Source organism: Carassius auratus, chromosome 39 (genome assembly GCF_003368295.1).
Source record: "Carassius auratus strain Wakin chromosome 39, ASM336829v1, whole genome shotgun sequence".
Lineage (NCBI taxonomy): Eukaryota > Metazoa > Chordata > Actinopteri > Cypriniformes > Cyprinidae > Carassius > Carassius auratus.
Window position 1 is genome coordinate 13,163,032 of NC_039281.1, and position 22,341 is coordinate 13,185,372.

Genomic DNA, 22,341 nt, shown 5'->3' on the forward strand with positions numbered 1-22,341 from the left:
ATGCTTTCCATGAATTCCATATTTTTTGTGTGTAAAAATGACTTGTGACCAATCCTTTCTAAAATATTGGCCCAATGTGTGATTGGCTGTTGGGTGTGTTGGTTTTAGGGCCGGACATGGTTTAGGGCACTGAAACTGACATGACATCTCTCACACAGATATCAAAGCAGACGCACATCTTAACAGTGCTTTCTGAGAACCAGCTTACAATCCCCTTTAATGGTCACAGGCCTGAAGCGAGGTGCTGTCAGCAGCACTGCTGCATGTCTCATGTCTGCAGAGGTGCTGTTGCTTGGCAACAGTTCCGTCAGAACCGCAGTAAGGTGTGAGTGTGGTTTCTGACGTCCGCTCACTCACTCATGCTCTCTCTCTGCGCTTCTTTGTTTGACTGTTCTCCTCCAGCTCAAAACAACTTTCAACGTTGTTTCTTATCTTTTCAAAAAAAGGACTGATGGGTGTGAGTCTGTATATTTGTTGTTTGTTTCTTTGCTGAGGCTCTGACCTTACAATAAAGAGGAACTGCAGCAACAGGAGGTTTTGAAAACAATGACCTCATTAAAGTTGTCATTGTACTTGACCGCTGGCTGTACAACAGAAAAGACTGTTTTTGTCTAAAGTCATGTATTACATGTTACTTACAGCTTGTATGTGCTGTAAGCACCGGCCTATTTGACCTAAACATTTCATACTTTATGACATGCTTATTTTTGTCAGGCATCTTGCCATGTGGTGTAAAAATAAATATAAAAATAACTCTGACAACTCATACACACCACTTCCTCTGTGATCTGTACCAGCTGGCTGAACTTACATGCAAAAGGTCTGAGGACTCAGAGGCATCATGATCGTGAATGTTAGTTTCCATGTAATATATGAAATAATAATAATAATAAGAGAGATAGATAGTAATAATTAATTGGTAATTAGTAATAATTGTTAGTAATAATTAGTAATCTTTTTATATATATATATATATTTATACATTTCTAAGTACTATTAGAGTAGAACTTTTGATTACTATTACTTAGAATTAGAGTATTTAAATGTTCTGCATTAAATGGTTTTCATTTTAATATATTTGTTTATATTAATATGAATTAAATATGTATTTAAATGTTCATTTAAATATTCTAAATTAAACATTTTAATTATTTATTGAAAAAAAATATATATTGTTTATGTTTATATGCAATATTTCTAAGCATTAGAAAAGGTTAATTATTTTATTATATGTTTTTAACTAATGTATAATTAATATACAGGGTGTGAATAAATGGATTAAAAATGTACTTGATTTAAAAATATTAGAATATTAAACTATTCAAGTATTCAAACTATTTAGAGTCAGAGACTGAATGTTTAACTCAAGAAATAATAAATTAAATAATAATATTATATAACAAATAATAATAATTCATCATGTTCTGAACTCAATGACAAATCTTCAGGGTGAGGATGTTCTGTATGACTGAATATATCTGGTCTTTTTTTTTTATTATCTTTTTATCTATGGTTTGGTTTTTATCTGATATGAACCATTTCAACCAAAACCACCTCCTAAAAAAGAAGTTCCTGTCTAGTCATGTGACTTACTTCCTCAAGCGTATACTTCTCTACTCCAGTGAGCAGAGAAGAACTTTTCTTCTGCCTCTTCCTCCTCTGGTGGCTTTTGTCTCTTTGTGAGTGGCACCTTGGCAGTGAGACTGACAGTTCGTTTAGCACAACCAAGTGTCATACTGCCACAGCTATAGTCGTGGTCCTCAGGAGAATATTGCCCACCCACTACAGGATCAACATGTTACGACGGAAACCATCCAATGCATCTGAAAAAGAACAGGGCCAGGTGCAAAAGAAGAAGGTAGGAGTTTGTGTCTTAATGCCTGTGTGGCCCTGTTTTGAAGAGTTTAAGCAAGAGTAGAAATTATGCTCTTGAAGATTCCATTCTAGAGGTCTTTAATCCCAAGGGAGCACACACACGTAATAAACTGTTTAAAAAAGCACATGGTAAATGACACAAACACATTATGGCAGAACATGTGGTTTTGTTGCTAACTGCTTAACAACACTACTTTGAGAAGCTTTTTCAAGTGTTTCCATTCATCTGCATTAATAATAGTCCTATTGTAATATGTAGTTTTGACTTGAGACCTGTAAGAACTGAAACTCTATGATTGTTCTGGGTGAAATGCATGGCTGTGCAGCAGTTCCTGTAGAGATACAGCAGACCGTACCACACATCCTGAAACAGTTCATACATCATCAGAGCAAAGCAACCAAAGCTCCTCAATTCAAAGTGAGATTTACGTAGGTCATCACAGCAATCAGCGGTTAACTGTTCTACAGCATTACTCTTATTTTCCATTTGATTTGGTTCATCTTGCGTGTGACAGCCAACAGTTTCGATATTTCTCCTCTGTGAAACTGCATGTGCTTTGTAAACGCCAAAAGCAAAGTGAGAACTGAAAATCTTGCCGCTGTGCATCAAGGTTAAATTTGCTGTCTTTTATTTATATGTTTTACACCAATGCCTTTCTCATATCCTTATCCAGAATACAGGATGTACCATAGAGGTGCCGCTCATTACCACGTAAATGAAAATAGCTTTTTCACATCACCTAAAATGTTCCAGTTTCCTCTTTGGCCATGGTTTAGATTATGCGTAATCATTTCAGTCGAGATCTATCAGTAATGTATTTCACCATCTCATGATGATGCAGAATGTTGTCACTATTTTGGAGAAATTTATGTGGAAGGTTTCCAAATGAGAATGATTTGTGCAATGATAGTTTAACCGTGGGACTTTTAGTTTAGTATGATTTTTGAACAATCTCTCTGCATTTAGTTGTCTCAGCAGATTGCAGTCTGTTGTGTGTTGTCTAGGTAGTGCACAGCTCTGCAGGGATTGGCTGCATGATGACTGTGACATACCCACTTCCTGAGTTGAAGAAAAGCAGCACAGTGAAAGGTTTAGATAAGAGAGAGAAAAAAAGTCAAATTGGAACAGAGATGCACAACAGCCCACAAAACCCACACTGAATGACAAACATTAATTCAAAAAAGTGTTTTATTCTTGAATGAATCTTGTCTGGTTCTATTCAAACAAGTCATACTTTGCAATATATTGTCTTTTACAGTGACTTTATCATAAACTGTAGATCAGCGGCGCACAAACCAGGGCCGGAAAGCCAACGTTAGCTCATGATGACCTTTGATTTGTCCTACCAAGCCATAATATATTAAATCTTATTATTATTTTAGTATAATATCGTTGGATATAATGTATGTTCAGTCCAATGGCCCTCAATTACCTTTGAATTTTGGGCCCTTTGTTGTAGAAAGATTATACTGACACATTGTTATTGTAATCAGTTACACTGAGACGTTATGTAAAGTGTCACTAAACACATTATCCTTTCTGTGAAAACCTATAAAGTGTTATCCATGCTTATAATTTCATGGATCTGAAAAGGATCATGTGGTTTCTTCTGCTCATGTGTTGCTCCAGAGGCCCAATAATGCCTCCAAATATTGATCAGGATATATGCTTGTGGAATTGCAATAACATTAAATGGCCATTATAACATGAGCTGTCAGTTATAGTGACCTGGATTTGTTCATGACGCATAGAGATTAAATTTCATCAGCATAATGCTGGATGACTCTGCATTCAGCCAAAAGGCCAACTGGGTCAGGAATCATGAACAATAATCTATCTATCTGAATACTGTACAGTACTGTAACTTTAATTAGACTCTGATGAGAAACTGTTCTGTGTTCACAGCTGACTCTGCAAAGGTCCAGCAGCTTCAAAGACTTTATGAAGCCAAAGCCGTCGTCACCCGTAGTGAGCTCTGAACCTACACTGGATGAAACCGTAAGTGAGGAGTTTGTTCAAAATGAAAATGCTGTCATTTAAGCACCGTCCTACAGGTTTCAAATCTGTATGAGTTTATTTCAGCTGTTGAACACAAAAGAAGACTTTTGAAGAATGGTGGTTACTAAACAGTTGACAGTAGCATTTGACTTCCAAAGTATGGAAAATATACTATGGAAGTCAGTGGATGCCATCAACTGTATGGTTGCCAGAATTCTCTCAAAATACCTTATTTTGTGTTAAACAGCTGAAATAAACTCATACAGGTTCAGAACCACTTGAAGGTGAGTAAACCAAGATAAATGTTTAATCTTTGTTGAACTCCTTTTAACTTTGGAGATAAAATTGATCTACTCATGCTCCAACTTGAGCTATTTTCTCATGATTATCGAACTATTGGATAATATGAAGTTGTGTAGAAAAAACAACAGGCAAGTCACAGTTAACCTTAATTAAACCAATTTACTTCAACTTCATTTGAAAGTTTTAAAAATATCTAGACAGGATGTCATCTTTTCAGAAGCCATTCAAGCAGAGAGCCTGCTTAGCTTTCTGTCTGCTTTTCAGAGAAGCAGGCAACTGTGTTATTTTATGCATAGATATATCACATTTTCTAAAAGATTTATTTATAATGACTGCTGAAAATTCTAATAATAAATACTAAAATATAATAAATTACATTTATAAATATAACTTTTTTTTAAATAGAAAACAATTATTTCAAATTGTAATACATTTTCACAATATTACTGTTTTTACTGTATTTTTTTATCAAATAAATGCAGCCTTGGTGAACATAAGATACTTCTTTCAAGAACATTAACAAAAATTACTGTATATATTTTGTTATTAATCAATCAAGATAACATTTGACAAAAATTAATTAATAATAAATATTATTAATTAATAATTTTATAAATATGAATATATTTATTGTTGTTAAACTGTGTCCAGTTCGATATTAAAAGTGTTAAATGGTATGGAATAGTTTTCTGTGCTGGTGTTAAGTGAAGTTCAGAGGTATAAATGCAAGGGCAAAGTAACAAACTGACGTAAAATCCCTTTGACGTCTTCAGGTACTTTTGTTTTTTCGTCTGTGTCTTTGATAACAGCACATGTCCTAAAAGGAAGAGTTGGTGGCATTTCTCTTTGAGCTCAGAGAGGAGCAGCCACACTGACTCATTGCGGTAGTGACACAAAAGCCACTGTCACAGACTTGAGATTGACTGGAAATCCTCTTAAGAACAGGCCCCATGGCCGTAGCCAGGGTTTGAAAATTAGTGAGGAGTGGGTGGGTATTGTGCTATAATAACCCCACATTATATACACTAAACACTTTAAAAGAGACAGATATGTAGATGTTTGTTAAAGATGTTTACACAGTTTTGGAGAAATTAGCATTGTTAAATTATATCACATTGCACCATTACTTTAGGTAAGGCATAGCCTATATAATTTTATCAGTTGTTTCTTATTTATTCAGCAACAGCAATATAACTGTTATAGTTTTCATTAATTACCATTGCTATATTGAGGATAACTTTTTCTAGTGCCCTTATGAAATTTGTTAGCATGACTGTGAAAATGTAACTAGCCTACAATATGAAATAGCATAGACGTAACATACTTGTTCTACAGATCTCTGCACTAGTGTTATATGCTACTGTTTTGATAGTGTTGATAACCTTTCTGACAGATAATATCTTTTTTTTTTTTTTGCGTATGCCTTGCCAAATGTTGTATCCTGTTTGCAATAAGATGTCTGTGGGCTCTTTTGATTACTATCAGTTTAAGGTGCCCCTATTATGCCTTTTTGAATATTACCTTTCATGCAGTGTGTCATGTAGCTGTATGTGAACATAAACTATCTGCAAAGTTGTGAAGCCGACAGTGCATGATAGATAAAGTTATTGTCTGTCAAAAAAAGGAGTCGGCTTGTAAATAGCATAAACGAGTTGTCAGGAATTCTAATCTTATTCTGTTACGGCTCTACGTCATGAAGTAACACATTTGCATAATGTCTGCCCACTATCTACAGTCAATTTGCTCTCTAGAATCAGAAGTGCCCACCTCCTGCACTATAACTAAAGATGCTGGAGTGCTGGCTGAGATATTTCACTTGTTCACAGTGTATTATTTCCTGTAGAGTGTATTCCTCGTAGTGCACAGTGTAGGTGATAGGGAACGATTCAGACATTCGATTGATGCAAATGAGGTCTGGTTTCACGTTGTTTCACAAGAACGCACATCCAGACTTGAGACGCAATCGCATGGAGCGGAACATATGCGCGAGTCGCCATTTATTAAAAACGTTTGCAACTACATGCATCAGCAGGATTATGACCAGTGTTTTGTTTTACTAAGAGTAAATCTAGAATACTGAATCTAGGGGGTAATCTGTTTGACTGAGGCTGTCAAATGCAGCTTTACCGAGCTCAACATCTCTGGTCTGAGCAGACATAATCAAAATGCAATTGGCTACTTTAAAAAGTGACATGACTTTCTTTAAGACAAGTCATGTCACTCGGCGGCCATCTTTGAAATGCCTCTTGGGCATCCAAGTCAAAAACTATAAATACCCAAGACATGTCACTCGTCTAGTTTTGAATGGGGAAGTGTCCGCGCCCTCACTCATGGTTCTCTGTTCTCAAGCCTCGTTCACTCCGCAGCATACCACAGGCAATGAACAATCTTAAAAACTGTCTAAACTTAATTATACATGCAGACTCTCATATGAGAAGCTTTAAATAGAAGATTAATCATTTAGATAAAAAATTTCAAGGTCCGAACCTCGGAGACCTCAGAGCTGGCTATGGGGCCATCAAGTTAAAACTAACACTTCTTATAATGAGATTATATCATACACAAATACATGCTTATTTAGCCAGGGCAAAGCCCTGAACATATCACTACAAAAGCATTATGAAAACACATCAAAGAGTTCTACAGTAAGTAATTAAAACTAAAAGTTTTTAATTAATCAAGCCAATAAATTCTAACAGAAGTCTGTCTCGTTTTCTTTAATGATGGGGCCAGGACATAGTGCACAGAACAAGTCTATGAGGGCAAGCAGCAAGAATTATTCATTGCCTGTAGACCTTTTTAGACAAGAGGAAGTTTTATGAGTCAAGAGGACAAAATTAGAAGCTGAATAAAATGTACAGTTGCAATTTGCAATTTCTTTCAGCAGCTGGAGAGTGCACCACCAGAGGATTCAGGGAAAAGTAGTGGGAAACTGGGAAAGAAATGGAGAAATGTCATATCTCGCACAATGACCCGTAAAACCTCCAAGATGGTACAGAAAGCCCTTGCAGAGGCGGGGGTAAGTAAAAAGCACAAGTCTAACGTAAAATAAGAGTCAATGATGAACTAATAATAAACACTAGAAGAGAATGTGTTAATGTTAATTGCTACAATTATTTAGTATTTCAAATTTTTAAGTATTACCACATATAAATGATCCATAAAATAATAATAATTTATCATTATATTAATAAATGCTGTAAATGTGTTAGTTAATGATAGCTAATGCATTAAGTAATGTCAATTAATTGAATCTTTTTGTAAAATATTGATTTTATTACATTACAAGTAATCTAACATGCTAGCAACCATCTAAGAAAAGCACTTAATGTAACAGATTGAATTTGTCTCCCCCATGTGGAAGAAACCAGTACATTTTATACAGTCAGCAGTCTCCGGATGTTTCCAGTAGCTAAATTACATTCGTGAGCATATGAATTCAAATGAACTTTTTAATGTTACGTTTGTTGATTTCAGAACGAGAGTGGGGAGGACGGCTCTGTGTCTCCCATATCTCCAATTGACTGTATTCCAGATCTCACTGCTGGGAACAGAGCGTCTGTGTGCTCCAACAGCTCAGAGGACACAATACACAGTCCTCTCTCACGCCAGCTCTCTGGATGTAAGCAATCTCAACCCGGCACAATATGAAGCTGAAGTGAAATCATAAGGCTGATTGATTTTTTGTTCTTTTTTTTCCTGATGTGCAGGTGCTGACAGGCAGAGTCTGGACAGTGGCTTCAGCCAGAGAGACAGTATGAGACTGGAGGACAGCACCTACACAGGGCCCTTCTGCGGCAGAGCCCTCGTCCACACTGACTTCACCCCCAGCCCGTATGACATCGAATCCCTCAAACTACAGGTCAGCCTTTTAAAAAGTGCAGTTTTTAGAGAATGTAAAAAAACCACACTATTAATTTACATTTTTAATCCATTTGTATTTAATCAATTAATATTATTTTTTAACACTTTCATGGAAATTCCCATTGTGTATGAAAATAGTATATTATTGATATAAGTTTATGGTTCATGTAAACATTGTGATTCAAAGTTTTAGTCATTTTGTTGGGTGTGTTTGCCATTTTTATTTCATTTTTTTTTTTTTTTTTTAAATATACGTCTATATAGTTTTTATTACATTTTATTTCAGTTGGTTTTAGTTGATTATTTTAGTTAAACTAAATAAAAATGTTAAACTAAAAGAAAATGGAAATGTTGCCTTGACCCCCGCCTCAAATAAAATAAAATAAAATAGTATAACACAATGCAAAATAAATCAGTTCATGTTTATTTTTGGCTCAAGTAGTAAAACTGTTTATTTATTTATTTATTTGTTTGTTTTAGTTAAGTTAACTATAATTGCCCTGATATGAAATGTGTTATATATATAAACTTGCATTGCTTTCTGTGGAACACAAAAGAAGTGTTTTTGAGGAAATGTACTGGCTGCTCTTTTCCATACAATTAAAGCACAATGAACATTTTCCTGAAGCACTCGAGCATCCAATGGTTGCAAAAGCCCGCGAGATAAAAACAACCAGTATATTATTTAGAATGACTTCTACTGTGTTTCATGAAAGAAAATAATACAACTAATGACAGAATTTTGGGCATAAATAATCTTTAAAAAAAAATGTAGTATCCAGCAAGTATATTGTATGCAGTGAACTTATATTTTTCAAAACACACAGAAAGGAGACATCATCCAGATCATTGAGAAGCCACCAGTAGGCACCTGGACTGGTAAACTCAATAACAAAGTGGGCTCCTTTAAATTCATCTATGTCACAATACTACCAGAGGAAGACACACCACCAAAGAGGAAGCGATGCCAGAGTCAAGGACGAAAGAACAAACCCAAACCGCAATCCCTGGAGGAAGTTCTGGAGAGAATAGGCCTATCTGTAAGCCTCAAATTACTTTCTCTTAAACATGTGAGCTATTACATCACAGTACAATAGGATCTGCACTGACTGACTTCATTGTGTGTCCAGGAGCTGGAATCTGTCCTGTCCATGCATGGCTTCCAGAGTTTGGAGGATTTCAGGGGCCTGAAGGAGTCCCACCTGAACGAACTGAATATTACAGACCCTGAGCAATGTGTGAAGATACTGAAAGCAGCAGAATTGCTTCATGACTGTAAGTGCATTAAAGAGTCTAGACAGTACGTGTTTATAAGTTGCAGTCTGTTTAATGTAGTAACATCTTTTCTGCTCTCCAGCGGAGGATGAATCCGATGCAGAGGAGCAAAAGACTGAAATGCCACGGGACTCAGGTTGTTACGAGAGCACAGAGAACCTGGTAAACGGATGTGAGGAGCCCCAGGTGGAATCCCATCCGGACACAGAAACAGAGCTCAATGCTATTCAGGAACATCTGGAGGAGATGAAGGTGGGGGAGAGTCCTGAGAGCCAAACAGAGTGAAGCCACCAGAATCTTCTTTTGATCCTGCTTCTTTGAAACTCTATCAAGCTGGATTGAACTCTATGAGAAAACTATTTCATATGCACAGCCCATACAGAGGCCAGTAGGTCAGATGGCATAAAGAGCTTGAATGTAGCATCATCTATTTGCTCTGATGTTATTGTTCAGAAAGACCCGAGCTTCAAAATCGAACTGAAACAAAGTTGTAGGATTTTGCAAAACAGGCTGCATAAAGTGATCTTCCATGGATTAAACCTACAGCTATGTTTTTACAGCACAAAAGAAGAAGAATGCTGGAATCCTAAATATTGATTTTGCTCACAAGACCAAGTTTGACCTAACTGGGATTCTGTAATATCTGAGAAGTTTCATCATCATCATCATACATTTAGCTATGAAGTAGCATTTTATATACTACTATTCTACGGTTTCTGTCAGAATGAATGTACAGTTACACAACTGGTGCACTCAAAAATGTATTTTTGTCAGGCATGAAAGAGGAAAAGCACATGGTTTTGTTTTATTCTTTTGCTTCTATAGTCAACTATTGTGGTCCTCGTTTATGAAAATGTTTGTTGTAATATTGTTTGTGTAGTTTTCAAAGCCATTGTTGTTTTAATACTTGTATTCCTTTTCAGCTTTCCAGTTGTCATTTATATTGTTGTCTGTACTTTCAATGTTTTTACTAGTTTTAAAGAAAAAAAAAAACTTTTTTGAAACAACATGACAGAGATTGTATTAATACCATATAATTTAATGAACATACATATACACATAAATTCATAAAAGTAAGATGTGAAGAGTATGAGGATATACATGATCACAGTGTTATTACCAAGCAAAGTGAACACAACTCAATTTGTGATGACAAATAAGGTGTTCGTTATGCATCATATCCAAATATCTAGAGCAGACCATCTTTTGCTAATAATCCAAATTTACACATTACACTGACTTGGCATTAAGATCTTTGATTTTGTTGCGCCTCATATAGTAAACAAGAGTGACCGATTTCAGTGGGATTCATTTTTCAGCACATTGCCATATACTCAGTAATACCATCAGCATAGCAAATTAATATTCACATTTTCCATACACAGTGTAGTAAATCATCAAAATAGTTCACACCAAAGTACTCACAAAAATCCCATTTGCTATAAATTAAACCTGATCTGATAGAAGCACATTCTGTTGGTATTTAAAGGACTAAATTTCCTGCAATAATGGACTTTTACCATGAACACTTTCTTCAACATCAGTAAAGGAACTTACAATCAAACTAAATGAATCCCACAAACATTCCAGCTTATAGATTTCAAACTGCTGTAAGATGGCACTGAACTGGCAACATAAAAGAAAAAATATAAAGCTGGCTGCTTCAAATGAATCAGAGACGAAATTCTTTCCACACAACAATACTGTCCATGTTTACATCTCTGAAACAAATGTGTAGCTGGCTATGAGAATTCATGTAAAAATATACGAGTCCCTGATGTCTGTAAATAGTGTTCCCTTACAAGTGGCCAACATACTACAGTGAAATTAGTAAAGGTGACTACAATGCACATTTGCTTATAAACTGGGGCTGCTACCATAAACAGTGTGAAAAGTAAAACCAACGTAATTTAAAGATGGTTCTTAACTGAATGCAAAAGCATGCATAAATGACACTGAAGGAGGATTGGACTTTTCCATGCTTAGACTCGGGAAAGTTCATTTTCAGATGTAAACCAAACTTTATATTTAATTTACTCAGTGCACATAGAAGCACTCAGGGCTCGAGTAGTAATATCCAACTCTTAGCGGAAAGGAAAAAAAGGGAAGATTGCTCATATGTCAGGTGGATGTGGAAAGACCTTGTTAAATAAGACTATAATTGAGGGAATGTATTAACTTCAAAAGTTTTTTTTTTTTTTTTGTTTTTTTTTGCGCGTTCTGATAGATCGATAGAATTGTAAAACGAAAAAAAAAGACTGATTAACTTACATATAGAGATGTGAGTAGCATTAGGGCATTATGGAGTCCTCTGTAGATGTTATGGTAGAGCATAGATAAGGCACTCTTACTGATGCAGATCAGCCTGTACTCACACCGCTTATAGCCTCTGCTTTCTACCATCCATGCTGATTGTGAAATGAAGTCTGAGCTTGAATCACATTTATAACTGACTGATTGACTAAGCTGATCCAAAAGGCCCCATCATCAGAATAAAGCAGTTGTGTTGGGCCTAAATGTCAGTTTATGGCTAAAGCACTTTTCCTTATCACACTTTGAAAACAAAGAAGTCTGATCCACAGGGCATTTTGCACAACTATTATAGAAGCTTGTAATGGGTTTTACAGGGCACACAATGGTTATGAATAATGGAGGCAGGCTATACAGAAACGGGTAATGACACTGGAAAAATCAACCAAACATTTCACGAGACTTTTTGAGGGAAATAATGTCCTCATTATGCTTCAGGGTAGCCCATTCTCATCTCATTCAGTCTATGGCTCCCGATTTCCTTCATTGTGAGTTTCATCATGCTGTGATAAAGAGAGGAGAGTCTCAAAACCTCCAGAACTTGTCTTGAGTGCTAGTGCAGGATCCGGCCAGAGGGGGTCCCGTTCTGCGAAAGAGTATCAGAGAACATAGGCCACTGCTAAACGAATCACAAGTTTTTTTCCTTTGTGTGAGGACATTCAGAGGGTTGAGAGAAGTCAGGAGACTAGTGGGTCGACTCTTTGATGACTGCAGGGGCAACAGCATTGGGTGATGTTGGTGAGGGGGGTTTCTCTTCTTTAGGGGAGCTGGTGCTCTTCTGGGTGCCTGCACCAATGCTGGGTTTGGCTTCATCAGGGGTGTGTTCATTGGGAATCAGCGGAGCTGAGGATTTCTGCAGGAAGGGCAAACACACCGTTAGCAATCAAGGAGCGTCATTTACTTGTATGTAAACATGTGAGTGGCTATCATTCCTAACCAGAGGTATGTGTACCCAGTGGGTACTTAAGCAGGGTTCAGAGGGAACTTGGAAAGATTTCAATTTTGTTTTGTTAAATAAAAATCATCAACCTTGAGGTGTCTTATTATAAGAGAGAGAAGGATAATAATCATCATGATTAACGATAATGCAATATCATCAATGCGACAGTAGTTGAAAAAAAAAAAGAAAAAAAAAAAAGTTTAAATAGTTCTGTGGGAGAACAGAAGACAAAAAGTTGGGAAATCCTTATCTAGTAACTAAAGGAACATTTAAAACACCTAAAGCGATTTCACCTTTGACACTGTTTGACAATTAATATTTTATACAGATTGCATCGAATTTCTAGCCAATTAAATATTATATTTATTAATATATATTATTATACACTCACTGGCCACTTTATTAGGTACACCTTGCTAGTACCGGGTTGGTCCCCCTTTTGCCTTCAGAACTGCCTTAATTCTTCGTGGCATAGATTCAACAAGGTGTTGGAAACATTCCTCAGAGATTTAGGTCAATATTGTCATGATAGCATCACACAGTTGCTGCAGATTTGTCGGCTGCACATCCATGATGCGAATCTCCCTTCCACCACATCCATAAGTACTCCCATTTGGCACTAAGGGGCCCAAAGTGTACCAAGAAAATATCCCCCACACCATTACACCACCGCCAGCAGTCTGAACCCTTGAGACAGGGCAGGATGGATCCATGCTTTCATGTTCTTTACGTCGAATTCTGACACTACCATCTGAATGTCACAGCTGAAATCGAGACTTCATCAAACCAGGCAACATTTTTCCAATCTTCTGTTTTCCAATTCAGATATTTTTTTTTTAATTACTGTTGCCTTTCTATCTTCTCTAACCAGTCTGCCCATTCTCCTCTGACCTCTGACATCAACAAGGCATTTTTTCATCCACAGAACTGCCACCTCACTGGATATTTTCTCTTTTCCGGACCGTTCTCTGTAAACCCTAGAGATGGTTGTGTGTGAAAATCCCAGCAGATCATCAGTTTTTGAAATACTCAGACCAGCCCGTCTGGCACCAACAACCATTCAACATTCAAAGTCAGTTAATTCCCCTTTCTTCCGCATTCTGATACCCTGTTTGAACTTCAAGTCATCTTCACCACATCTAAATGCCTAAATGCATTAAATTGCTAAATAAATAAAACATAGAATATAAAAATATCAAAGATCCTTTATATGGTACATGCAGTGCTATACAGACTACAGCACTATCTGCCCTATGAAAGCCAAATCTATCTAAAGCCACTTAATGTATTCATTTACTCCACATAGTTCCTTTTCCCGGCCTTCTAATGCACCCAGCTCTTAGGGTAATTGATTTAGGATCTTTCTTGCAGACTCACTACTCAATACACAGTACGACATTTCAGCCATATGTACCCTCACTTGTTCAGTCAAACTGAGAAAAAAAAATGCAGTCTTACTGTGGTTTGTGAAACAGGGTTGGTGCCCTTATGTGTGGAAGCAGCAGACACATCAGAGGGGGTGGGGCTAGACGAGTCTTCCAGCATCACCCCTCTCCTGTCCAACACACTAGAAGGAAAGAGAAAGAGTTATATAACCAGGTGAGGCATTTTACGGACTAACCTATAAAAAAAATTTAAAAAAATTATCAAACCATGTGGCATCTTCAAACAAAAGCTGGGGTTTACTGATAAAAATGAAGGTTTCCATATTTTGTCATCTAATGCAATGCCATTTAAACAACTTTTTGGGGCCACTGTACAAGCAAAAATACATTAATGTTCCTACCTAGGGAAAGTGGGGCCACACAGAACCTCACAGCAGTTCTTGAAGATGTTCTTATGACTGTATGGGTTCTGCACACGGTTCTTTCCAGACCACGAGCCTTTGATCTGTACAGTAGAGATGAATGATCAGAACTTTGAAAATAAAACCAGCACAATGTAATAACTGCCAGGGACCATTACGATGAGATTCATCCTCCAACTTTCTACTGACTCTTCAGTGCACTCTGATGTTTTATGTTATAATGAGTTTGTACAAATGGGAGCTTGATAAAAAAGAATCTCTTATTTGTTATCCTTTATTTAAATGTGCCTTTTCAGTTCTATCCATTCCATCCCTACGGATTTCATTTGATCTAGTCAAGAACTTCAAGGGTCCTCATCTTAAAACATGCCTTTACTGTTTAATCTGCTCCTAGATAGAAATGTATGCATGCATGCATGCATGCATGACAGGCAAATCTAGAGGGGAAATTCATCTAAAGTTTCTAAGTTTCATGTGTGATAATCCACTCAGAATGTTACACCAGCTTTAGGTTTCAGTAAAAAGTTTAGTTGCATCTGAATTTGACTGGCAGCTATGACCATGTCTGCAGGTATTGATAAATCTATTAAAAGCAGAATCCAATTTATGCTAAAAACAACCATCATGTCACACCATAATACTTGCAGCAACTACATCCTTCCCTCTCGCTTCCTTTCTCACTATTTTTTACTCATTAACAAGAATAGGAGGGCCAGAGGGCAAATGTGGCAAAAACATTTTAAATTAATCATTAGGGCTAAGTGTGAAAGTGCCACAGATCTAGAATCTGCAAAACTAAATTAGAGCATTAATAAACTTCTAAGTTTATTAAGGAATCTAAGCATTATATATGCATGTGTGTTAGTTTGTTACACATTACACATATAAGATATTTTGCATGAATAGGGAACACAATATGAGAATTAAAAAAAAAAAATGCTTAACCTTTAGAAAATGTTGATCAGAGTTTTTTCATTAAAATTTCCTATTATTTTATAAGGAGTTTGGGATTTTCACAAACCTATTAAAAGTTTATATATGACAATTTTTTTTCTTTCTTTTTTTTACTACAACTAGTTAAATATCAGTTCAACAATGGCTAATGATGTTTATGATTTTATGATGATTTTATCTGTTGGATAAAATCAGAACCTCTGGAGGCCAAAATCGTATTTTTTATAAGGTGTATAAACATCTGATGCATTTAAAGCTTCTTTTCATGCAAGGTTAATCTGTTACATAAAAGCTTATATAACATAGCAAATGGTTACTATAAAAACATGAGATTTGTGCCTCTAATTCTCTAAACATACTGGGACAGCAATGGGTACCCGGTTCATAAACCGTGCCATAAATACTGTATATAAAACTCATGTTGATATGTTCTCTGTGCTTGCTTGCCGAGACGACACTGTTGCCAAGGTGACTGCTGGATCTAGTGTGCTGAAATGCTCTAGGGCATGTGTTTATCTTCCCAGTCATGTGACAGAAGCAGGAGTCAAGAACCAACAGAAGACTTTGGAACAGACAGGTAAGAAACAGACTTACGTCCTCATTGGTGGTCTGGTTGAGGGAGATCAAGTAGGTGTGGAAACCAGTCAATCCCACCACAGACCAGATCGTGAAAAAACACACCAGAACCTCCAACACAGTGCAATGGGGAGTCAAGGAAACAACATGCTCAAAAATATCTACTTTGTTCAGCAATTCAAAATGTTTTATAAAAGAAAATGCATGCTTTTTGCCTATTTAAGTTTAGAAAACTAATATGCAAACACTGTGTATATCATGATAGATCATTTACAGAATGACAGGTTTATGAGGAGCTCATTTCGTTTTAAAACCTTCAGCAAGTGGTCCTATAGCCCAGATGAAAGGATATGTTCCAGGAGTTTCTTTAAGGGTATTCACAAATCCAGAGTCTACAGAACCTATAGAACACAAAGATTTATTAATTACATTATGTATCTATGCATGCAAACAGTACCTCACTGCATCAGATGTCTCGGCATCTCCCTTTCTTTCTCTCTATCATTACAAGTACAGAAGATTTTCACACATCCACCCACACTCTGCCAGATCTGAGAAGTTTGCACTGTTCGTTTACAAGCACCTTTTCGACCACAGTAGCTACGTTTGCATTCAACTTAATACAAATCTGATGGAGTAGTAGTTTACCCCGAAAATGAAAATTTACTAACCATCACTTCCACAGGCCGTCGAACTCAAAGGCAAAAGAAGAACTACAAATAGGGTCTAACGTGACGTATGGTCATACAATAACTGTGAGAAACAGAACATTTTTTTATATGTCATTTGTCGATTTTCACCTGCACAGCAACTCTAAAATTAAATAAAGCCAATGGTGAAGGTTTGACACGATAAGGTTTGTTATGGCTTCAGAAGACTTAAAAGTGCACGTTGCATTGACTCATTTTAGGGTAACCAATGACTGCGGATGCGTATGGTCAGAAAAGAATCATTACATAATATCGCACATGATATTTTATGGGAAAAAAAAATAAATTTCAAGTGGATGGGGAAAATAAACGGATTAGCTTCACTCTTCAGGAAGTCAAAAATAGAAACATGCAAAATATGCTAGCAGTATATACAGCTTTGTTTATTATAATAAGAGCGAGATCTATTTTTGTTGAGTTGCGATGCATCACATGTATCCGGTGTCGACGTGGTGTAGGGTATGTATGTGCTCTCTCCAAAAGGATTCACCATTGCTATTGAAACATTACATTCAGTCATCTGTCACACATACAGGATCTGAAGTTTGATTGAATTTATTCTTTATACTGTCTAAAAGCTGTGAATGTAAGCATAAAAACGTAATTATGAAAAAAAAATCTAAATGAATGACAGTCACGATGCGTTTCACTTTAAACTGAGATCATACACCAAGAGCAAACACATGAATTCGGCTTCTCTTTTCCTTGCTGTCTATAGTGCACTTTGAGAAGAGAAGATCAAAAGGAGGAAAGAGAGCAGACATTTAAGAGAGCCTATAGTGGCTCTTCTGATGTCCTGAACCACGCAAATAAATTGAGTGTCGCTTAAAGGTAGTTGCTTTCCCAGAAACCACGATCATTAAACCGGTGGACTGGCTTTTCAATGGTTAGTGATAACACAAAAACATAATTCCTCTTTCGATTAATCCAATTTTGGATGTCAACAATGAAGACACTCAGGCACTCAACACATATTTTCTTGCTTTGATACTCACGTAGAACCACATGGACGATGTTGAAGGCGAAGATGTAGATGGTAAGTAGAGACAGCGAGAGTGTGAACAAGTAGAAATATCTGTAATTCCTCTTTCCTACACAGTTTCCGACCCAGGGACAATGATGATCAAACCGGTCTGAGAGAGAGAGAGAGAGAGAGAGAGAGAGAGAGAGAGAGAGAGAGAGAGAGAGAGAGAGAAAGGCATACAGAATCTTAAGACTCTTAGGAAGATTGGTGAAAGTCAACAGTGAGTGTGGGATCTCTGGCAAGGGCAGGCATAGATTTTTAACTGCTAAAAGGGAGATGGTACTCAAACCAGAGACTGTGTGTGGTGAGTGTGTTGCAGGTGCAGGCCGGCCATTCAAATGGCCCCTGTGTTCAGGATGACTGTGCAAAGAGAGCAAAAGAGAGCCCTCAGTGAACTCCAATATCAGCATATCTCACTAACCTTGCCAATATGTGCGAGTGAGTGTGTGTGTGTGCTGCTGACTCATCTCTTAACAATTCTCTATTATAATGGAGTATCAAATGGCACACCATGTGTAACTATGTCAAAGGTAAGATGCTTGTGAATTTCTTTTAAGTAGATGTAGTATAACTCAACTCACAAACCACAATAACTGCTGCACATTATTTTTAGTTATACAAAAATGATAAATTATACATTTAAAAAACAATCTACTCTACAAAATAACTTTTGCATTGTAAAGATCAATTAATTTGTTGACTTACTAATACCACACACACACCACACACACACACACACACATATATATATATATATATATATATATACCACACGCACACACACACATATACATATATACATAAAAATACCTAATATTAGTAGTACCAAACATAAATACTATTAATTACCACTGAATTGATGACTGATATTCATAGTATACTTTAGTACACTCTAAGTAAAATGTATTAATGTTTTTAAAATATGCCTCATCATAATATGGATTTATTTGGTCAAAAAAAAAAAAAGTTAAAAACCTGTAATACTGCAATAAAATTATTTACAACATAAAAAATCAATGATTTCTATTTTAATATATTCTAAAATGATTTTTCCAGCATCATTACTCCAGTCTTCAGTGTCAAATGATCCTTCAGAAATAATTATAATATGCTGATTTGATTCTCAAGAACATTTCTTATTTAATCAATGTTTAAAACAAGCTGTACTGCTTAATATTTTTGCAGAAACTTCTTTCCTGAAAGTTTAAAAGTACAGAATTTATAAAAAATAAGTGTAATGTATTTAATGCCACATTAGAACAATAATAAAAAAAAATAAAAAAAAACGGCACACCTTTCCTTAACAAGCCACACAATTTTGAGGTACTATTCATGGTTGTAGTGTAAAATGACATTCACTCACCCACGCAGTTGTCACAGATGCTGCAAGGGAAGCACGAGGGGGTCTGAAGATCTTGCAGGTGTAGCAGTACTTCAGCTTGACGATCTGGTTGTTAATTTGCACATTCCTGATGCGGGGTGGAGGCCGCTGTCCAGCCAAGACGTTCCCATTGGCCGCTTCTACAAGAGATGGGTAGAAACAGTCAACATGGCAACCAACAGCCATTCAGGTCGATTAAGATCCATATGCATGACACATAGCACAGCCTCTGATAGAGGACTCACTCAAGGCCACTCCAGCTGGTGGCCATGACTCAATGACAAAAGACATGAAAAACACACCAATAAATCAGTGCCAGGAGAATTTGTGTGGATCTGTGAAGAGGGGTCAAAACCTCAAGTACAAAAAACAGTTTAAAAAATAATGCAAGTATAATTATTTTTGCACTAATGTTGAAGCAAAATTAGCATGACAAGAGGATGACAAAGCTGAGGATCTTGTTTTATCCTAAAGGGTTTATTTTGCAATAATGACAGGCTGACTGCAAATTATCCCCCTTAATAAATCAGTAAATAAATAAACATTAAATACTAATTTACATTATCGTTATTTCTTTTTTGTGAAAAGATGGAGCTACCACAGCAAAGGTAACTGTCTGCAGGTGACAGTTACTAAACAGTTTAGTGATCATTTTACACACATTTTACCACAGAATGACTCAGTTGAACAAAAAAATCAAATATTTCTGGTGTGTATGCGCATACACTAAAAATGTTTATATATTTAAATGATGAATTGCTTTCGAAGGAAAATCATTTTCCATTACTGCTAATTTATATTATTTTTTTGTCTCCTAAAAAATGCTTATTTTCTATTCCCTTTTCTTTATTTGCATTTTTTCCAAATTACTCACTTTCATCAGTTTTGCAAACAACAATACTGAAGGCAAAGCAATTTGTTTAATAGATTTAAGACTTAAATTTCAAAACTTAATTTCTTCACATTTGTCAGCTTTGTACTTTTATACTCTAGTAAGATGTATGCATTAGCAAGCACTCAGGAGGCAGAACTACACAGCTGCCTCTTAATCCACATGTCTGGGTTGGCCAAAACCTCACATCCAAACTTGCATCTCATCCAGCATCAGCCACTTTTAATCAGCCACACAGACATTCATCTAAAAATAGAACAGAGCAGAGGAAATTTGCAGAATCAATCTTTGCCCTGCTGCAGTGGTCAAACAAAACTGCCCTGCTTTTAGAGGGTACAGCTGAATCAATACCAAATTTTTGCTTTTGTTTAGCAATCAAATCAAATGATTACATGACATGCAACCATTTAAGTGAACTGCAATTAATTTGGCTCGAAAATCCTGGATATATAAGGTAGCCTATGAGGATATATGATTTCTAGACATGGAAAAGTCATGTAAACAGTAGAACAATTCTAAATGTGAACGTTCCACAAATCAGTGAAAATGGGGGTTAGTGGATATTTAATGACAACAGAGAATACTGTGGTTTATCAGGGGAATTGCCAAGAGAAATGATGTCCTGGTTTACGTGAACATCAGCAATAACAAATGCTGCACCGCCCCTCAGCATGGTGAGCTTCAGCGGAGGTGCGGATGTGTAACATCTATACTCCGTTTAAAAGAGAAACCAGGGAGGGAGTAGAGATGAGGAAGAAAGAATGGAGAGCGAATGGACAAGAGTTCATCTTTACTGTAGTCCAGATCTTATAATCAGTACAGCGAACTGTGATGGGCAGGTGACTGAACTAGACAAGGCAATATATTCCCACAGAAATAATCACCAGAAACAAAATTAGCAAGATAAGAGCAGCAAGTTTATCTTATTTAATTGCATTTAATTAGTCAGGTCCAGCGATGTTAACCTTTCTGATACTCAAAGTATAACAGGCTGGCAACCTACACATTAATTCCCTATTTTTGGTTTTTATATTTTCAACAACACTTAAAACAGCTATTTTTGCTACAGGATAAATCTTTATTTTCCTTTTGCAAAGGAAGCCAGTCAGTAGGCATTTCAGTTGACTTCCCCTCACTATAGATGAGGATAGACAAAGGTAGTTGTTCCCAAATCTGTCCTGGAGGACCCCCTGGCCCTCGCCCTGCACATTTTGTATGTCTCCCTAAACAGACACACCCAATTAAGTTCTGCCGTCTCTACTAATGAGCTGATCAGTGGATTTAAGTGTGTTAGATAAGGGCAGGGGGCCTCCAGGACAGGTTTGGAAAGCACTGGTCTAAGGTAATTTCTTTTACTATTTAACAATAAATGTTTGAGCAGATTCTTTGTCCAAGAAAAATCCTTGCCATTTAAAAGAAGAAGAATAAAAGGCAAGATAAATGTCAATGAGCCTTAGGTTTTGAATGAGCCTCAACGGTTTCTGCCAAACACTCCTGCAAAAGATACAATTTTCACTTTGAATAGTCATAACACTGGTTTCTGTTCAAGTCAGATGATATAAGTCATTGTGTGGGTGTTTACCAGTCATGTGAAGAATATCTATTTTTGATTTTACTTTATAGATAGTGAAGTGAAGAAAAGGATGGAAATGCATGGATCAGATTCAAACTCTCCTGGAGCAGCTCACGTCCTCTGAAGTCTCACTTGTGCATATTTAACATACGTGTGGGATATTTTTTTTTGGGGGGAAGAGACCTTTTTTTTGTTAGGGTGTCAATGTTTTAACTTGAACGATTTGAAAATAATATTCTGTTTTATGCTCCCATGAACTCTTTTTATTGTGTACCAAATGTATTAATGGCTGTGTTAAATGTTTCTTCCCTCATCACATTCGTAATGTTGAGATTTTTGGAAGAGCTTTTCCTTAAATTCATTATCTAAAAATTAAATGCATCACAAGACAAAATACATCTGTTCTTCGATATTTGTGATTTTCCAAATACCTTTTATAAGATAACCATCTATAGAGCCCATCAAACTGAAAGTCAAGAACAACACAATGTTTCCCAGATGAACTCATGGACCAATGCACCCAGCCATTTTAAATCGCAAAACAAAACAATGAATTAATAAGCAGGCCTGTGCCAACAGCGTCCCACTTACGCAACATACATGCTAGACTATTCATGTTCTTCCTCTCTTGGAGTCGAAACATCCGCAGGTGGCACTGATTACAAACCATGGCATTAACCTCAAATCCCTTCCCTGGCCTCAGTCACCCTACACTCACCGATCTCCATCTCAATGAAGTTGGCCTCCTCGGCAGGGCCCGTGGCAGCACCCCTGGTCACTGAAGGGTTCGGAGCAGCATGGCAATGACAAAGACGAAGAGCAGCACTGCAAACACAGGGATGGCAGGAGACAGGTGCA

At 36.7% G+C, this 22,341-nt stretch overlaps 1 protein-coding gene and 1 pseudogene across 2 annotated transcripts; one reads left to right on the plus strand and one right to left on the minus strand.

The window, feature by feature from the left end:
- Nucleotides 1–1,598: 1,598 nt before the first annotated feature.
- LOC113057998 (SAM and SH3 domain-containing protein 3-like) lies at nt 1,599–10,321 on the plus strand. Of its 2 annotated transcripts, none has more exons than XM_026225670.1 (8): nt 1,599–1,858; nt 3,782–3,874; nt 7,065–7,196; nt 7,655–7,799; nt 7,888–8,039; nt 8,869–9,081; nt 9,172–9,316; nt 9,399–10,321. In XM_026225670.1, exons 1-8 carry the CDS (start codon nt 1,796–1,798, stop codon nt 9,599–9,601), a joined length of 1,146 nt encoding a protein of 381 aa, XP_026081455.1. In that variant the 5' UTR covers nt 1,599–1,795; the 3' UTR covers nt 9,602–10,321. The 2 variants fall into 2 exon arrangements, with proteins under 2 accessions (XP_026081455.1, XP_026081454.1); XM_026225669.1 differs by having other exon boundaries at nt 1,600–1,858; nt 7,062–7,196.
- Nucleotides 10,322–10,343: 22 nt separating this feature from the next.
- On the minus strand, nt 10,344–22,339 carry LOC113058039 (palmitoyltransferase ZDHHC9-like; annotated as a pseudogene).
- Nucleotides 22,340–22,341: the final 2 nt, after the last annotated feature.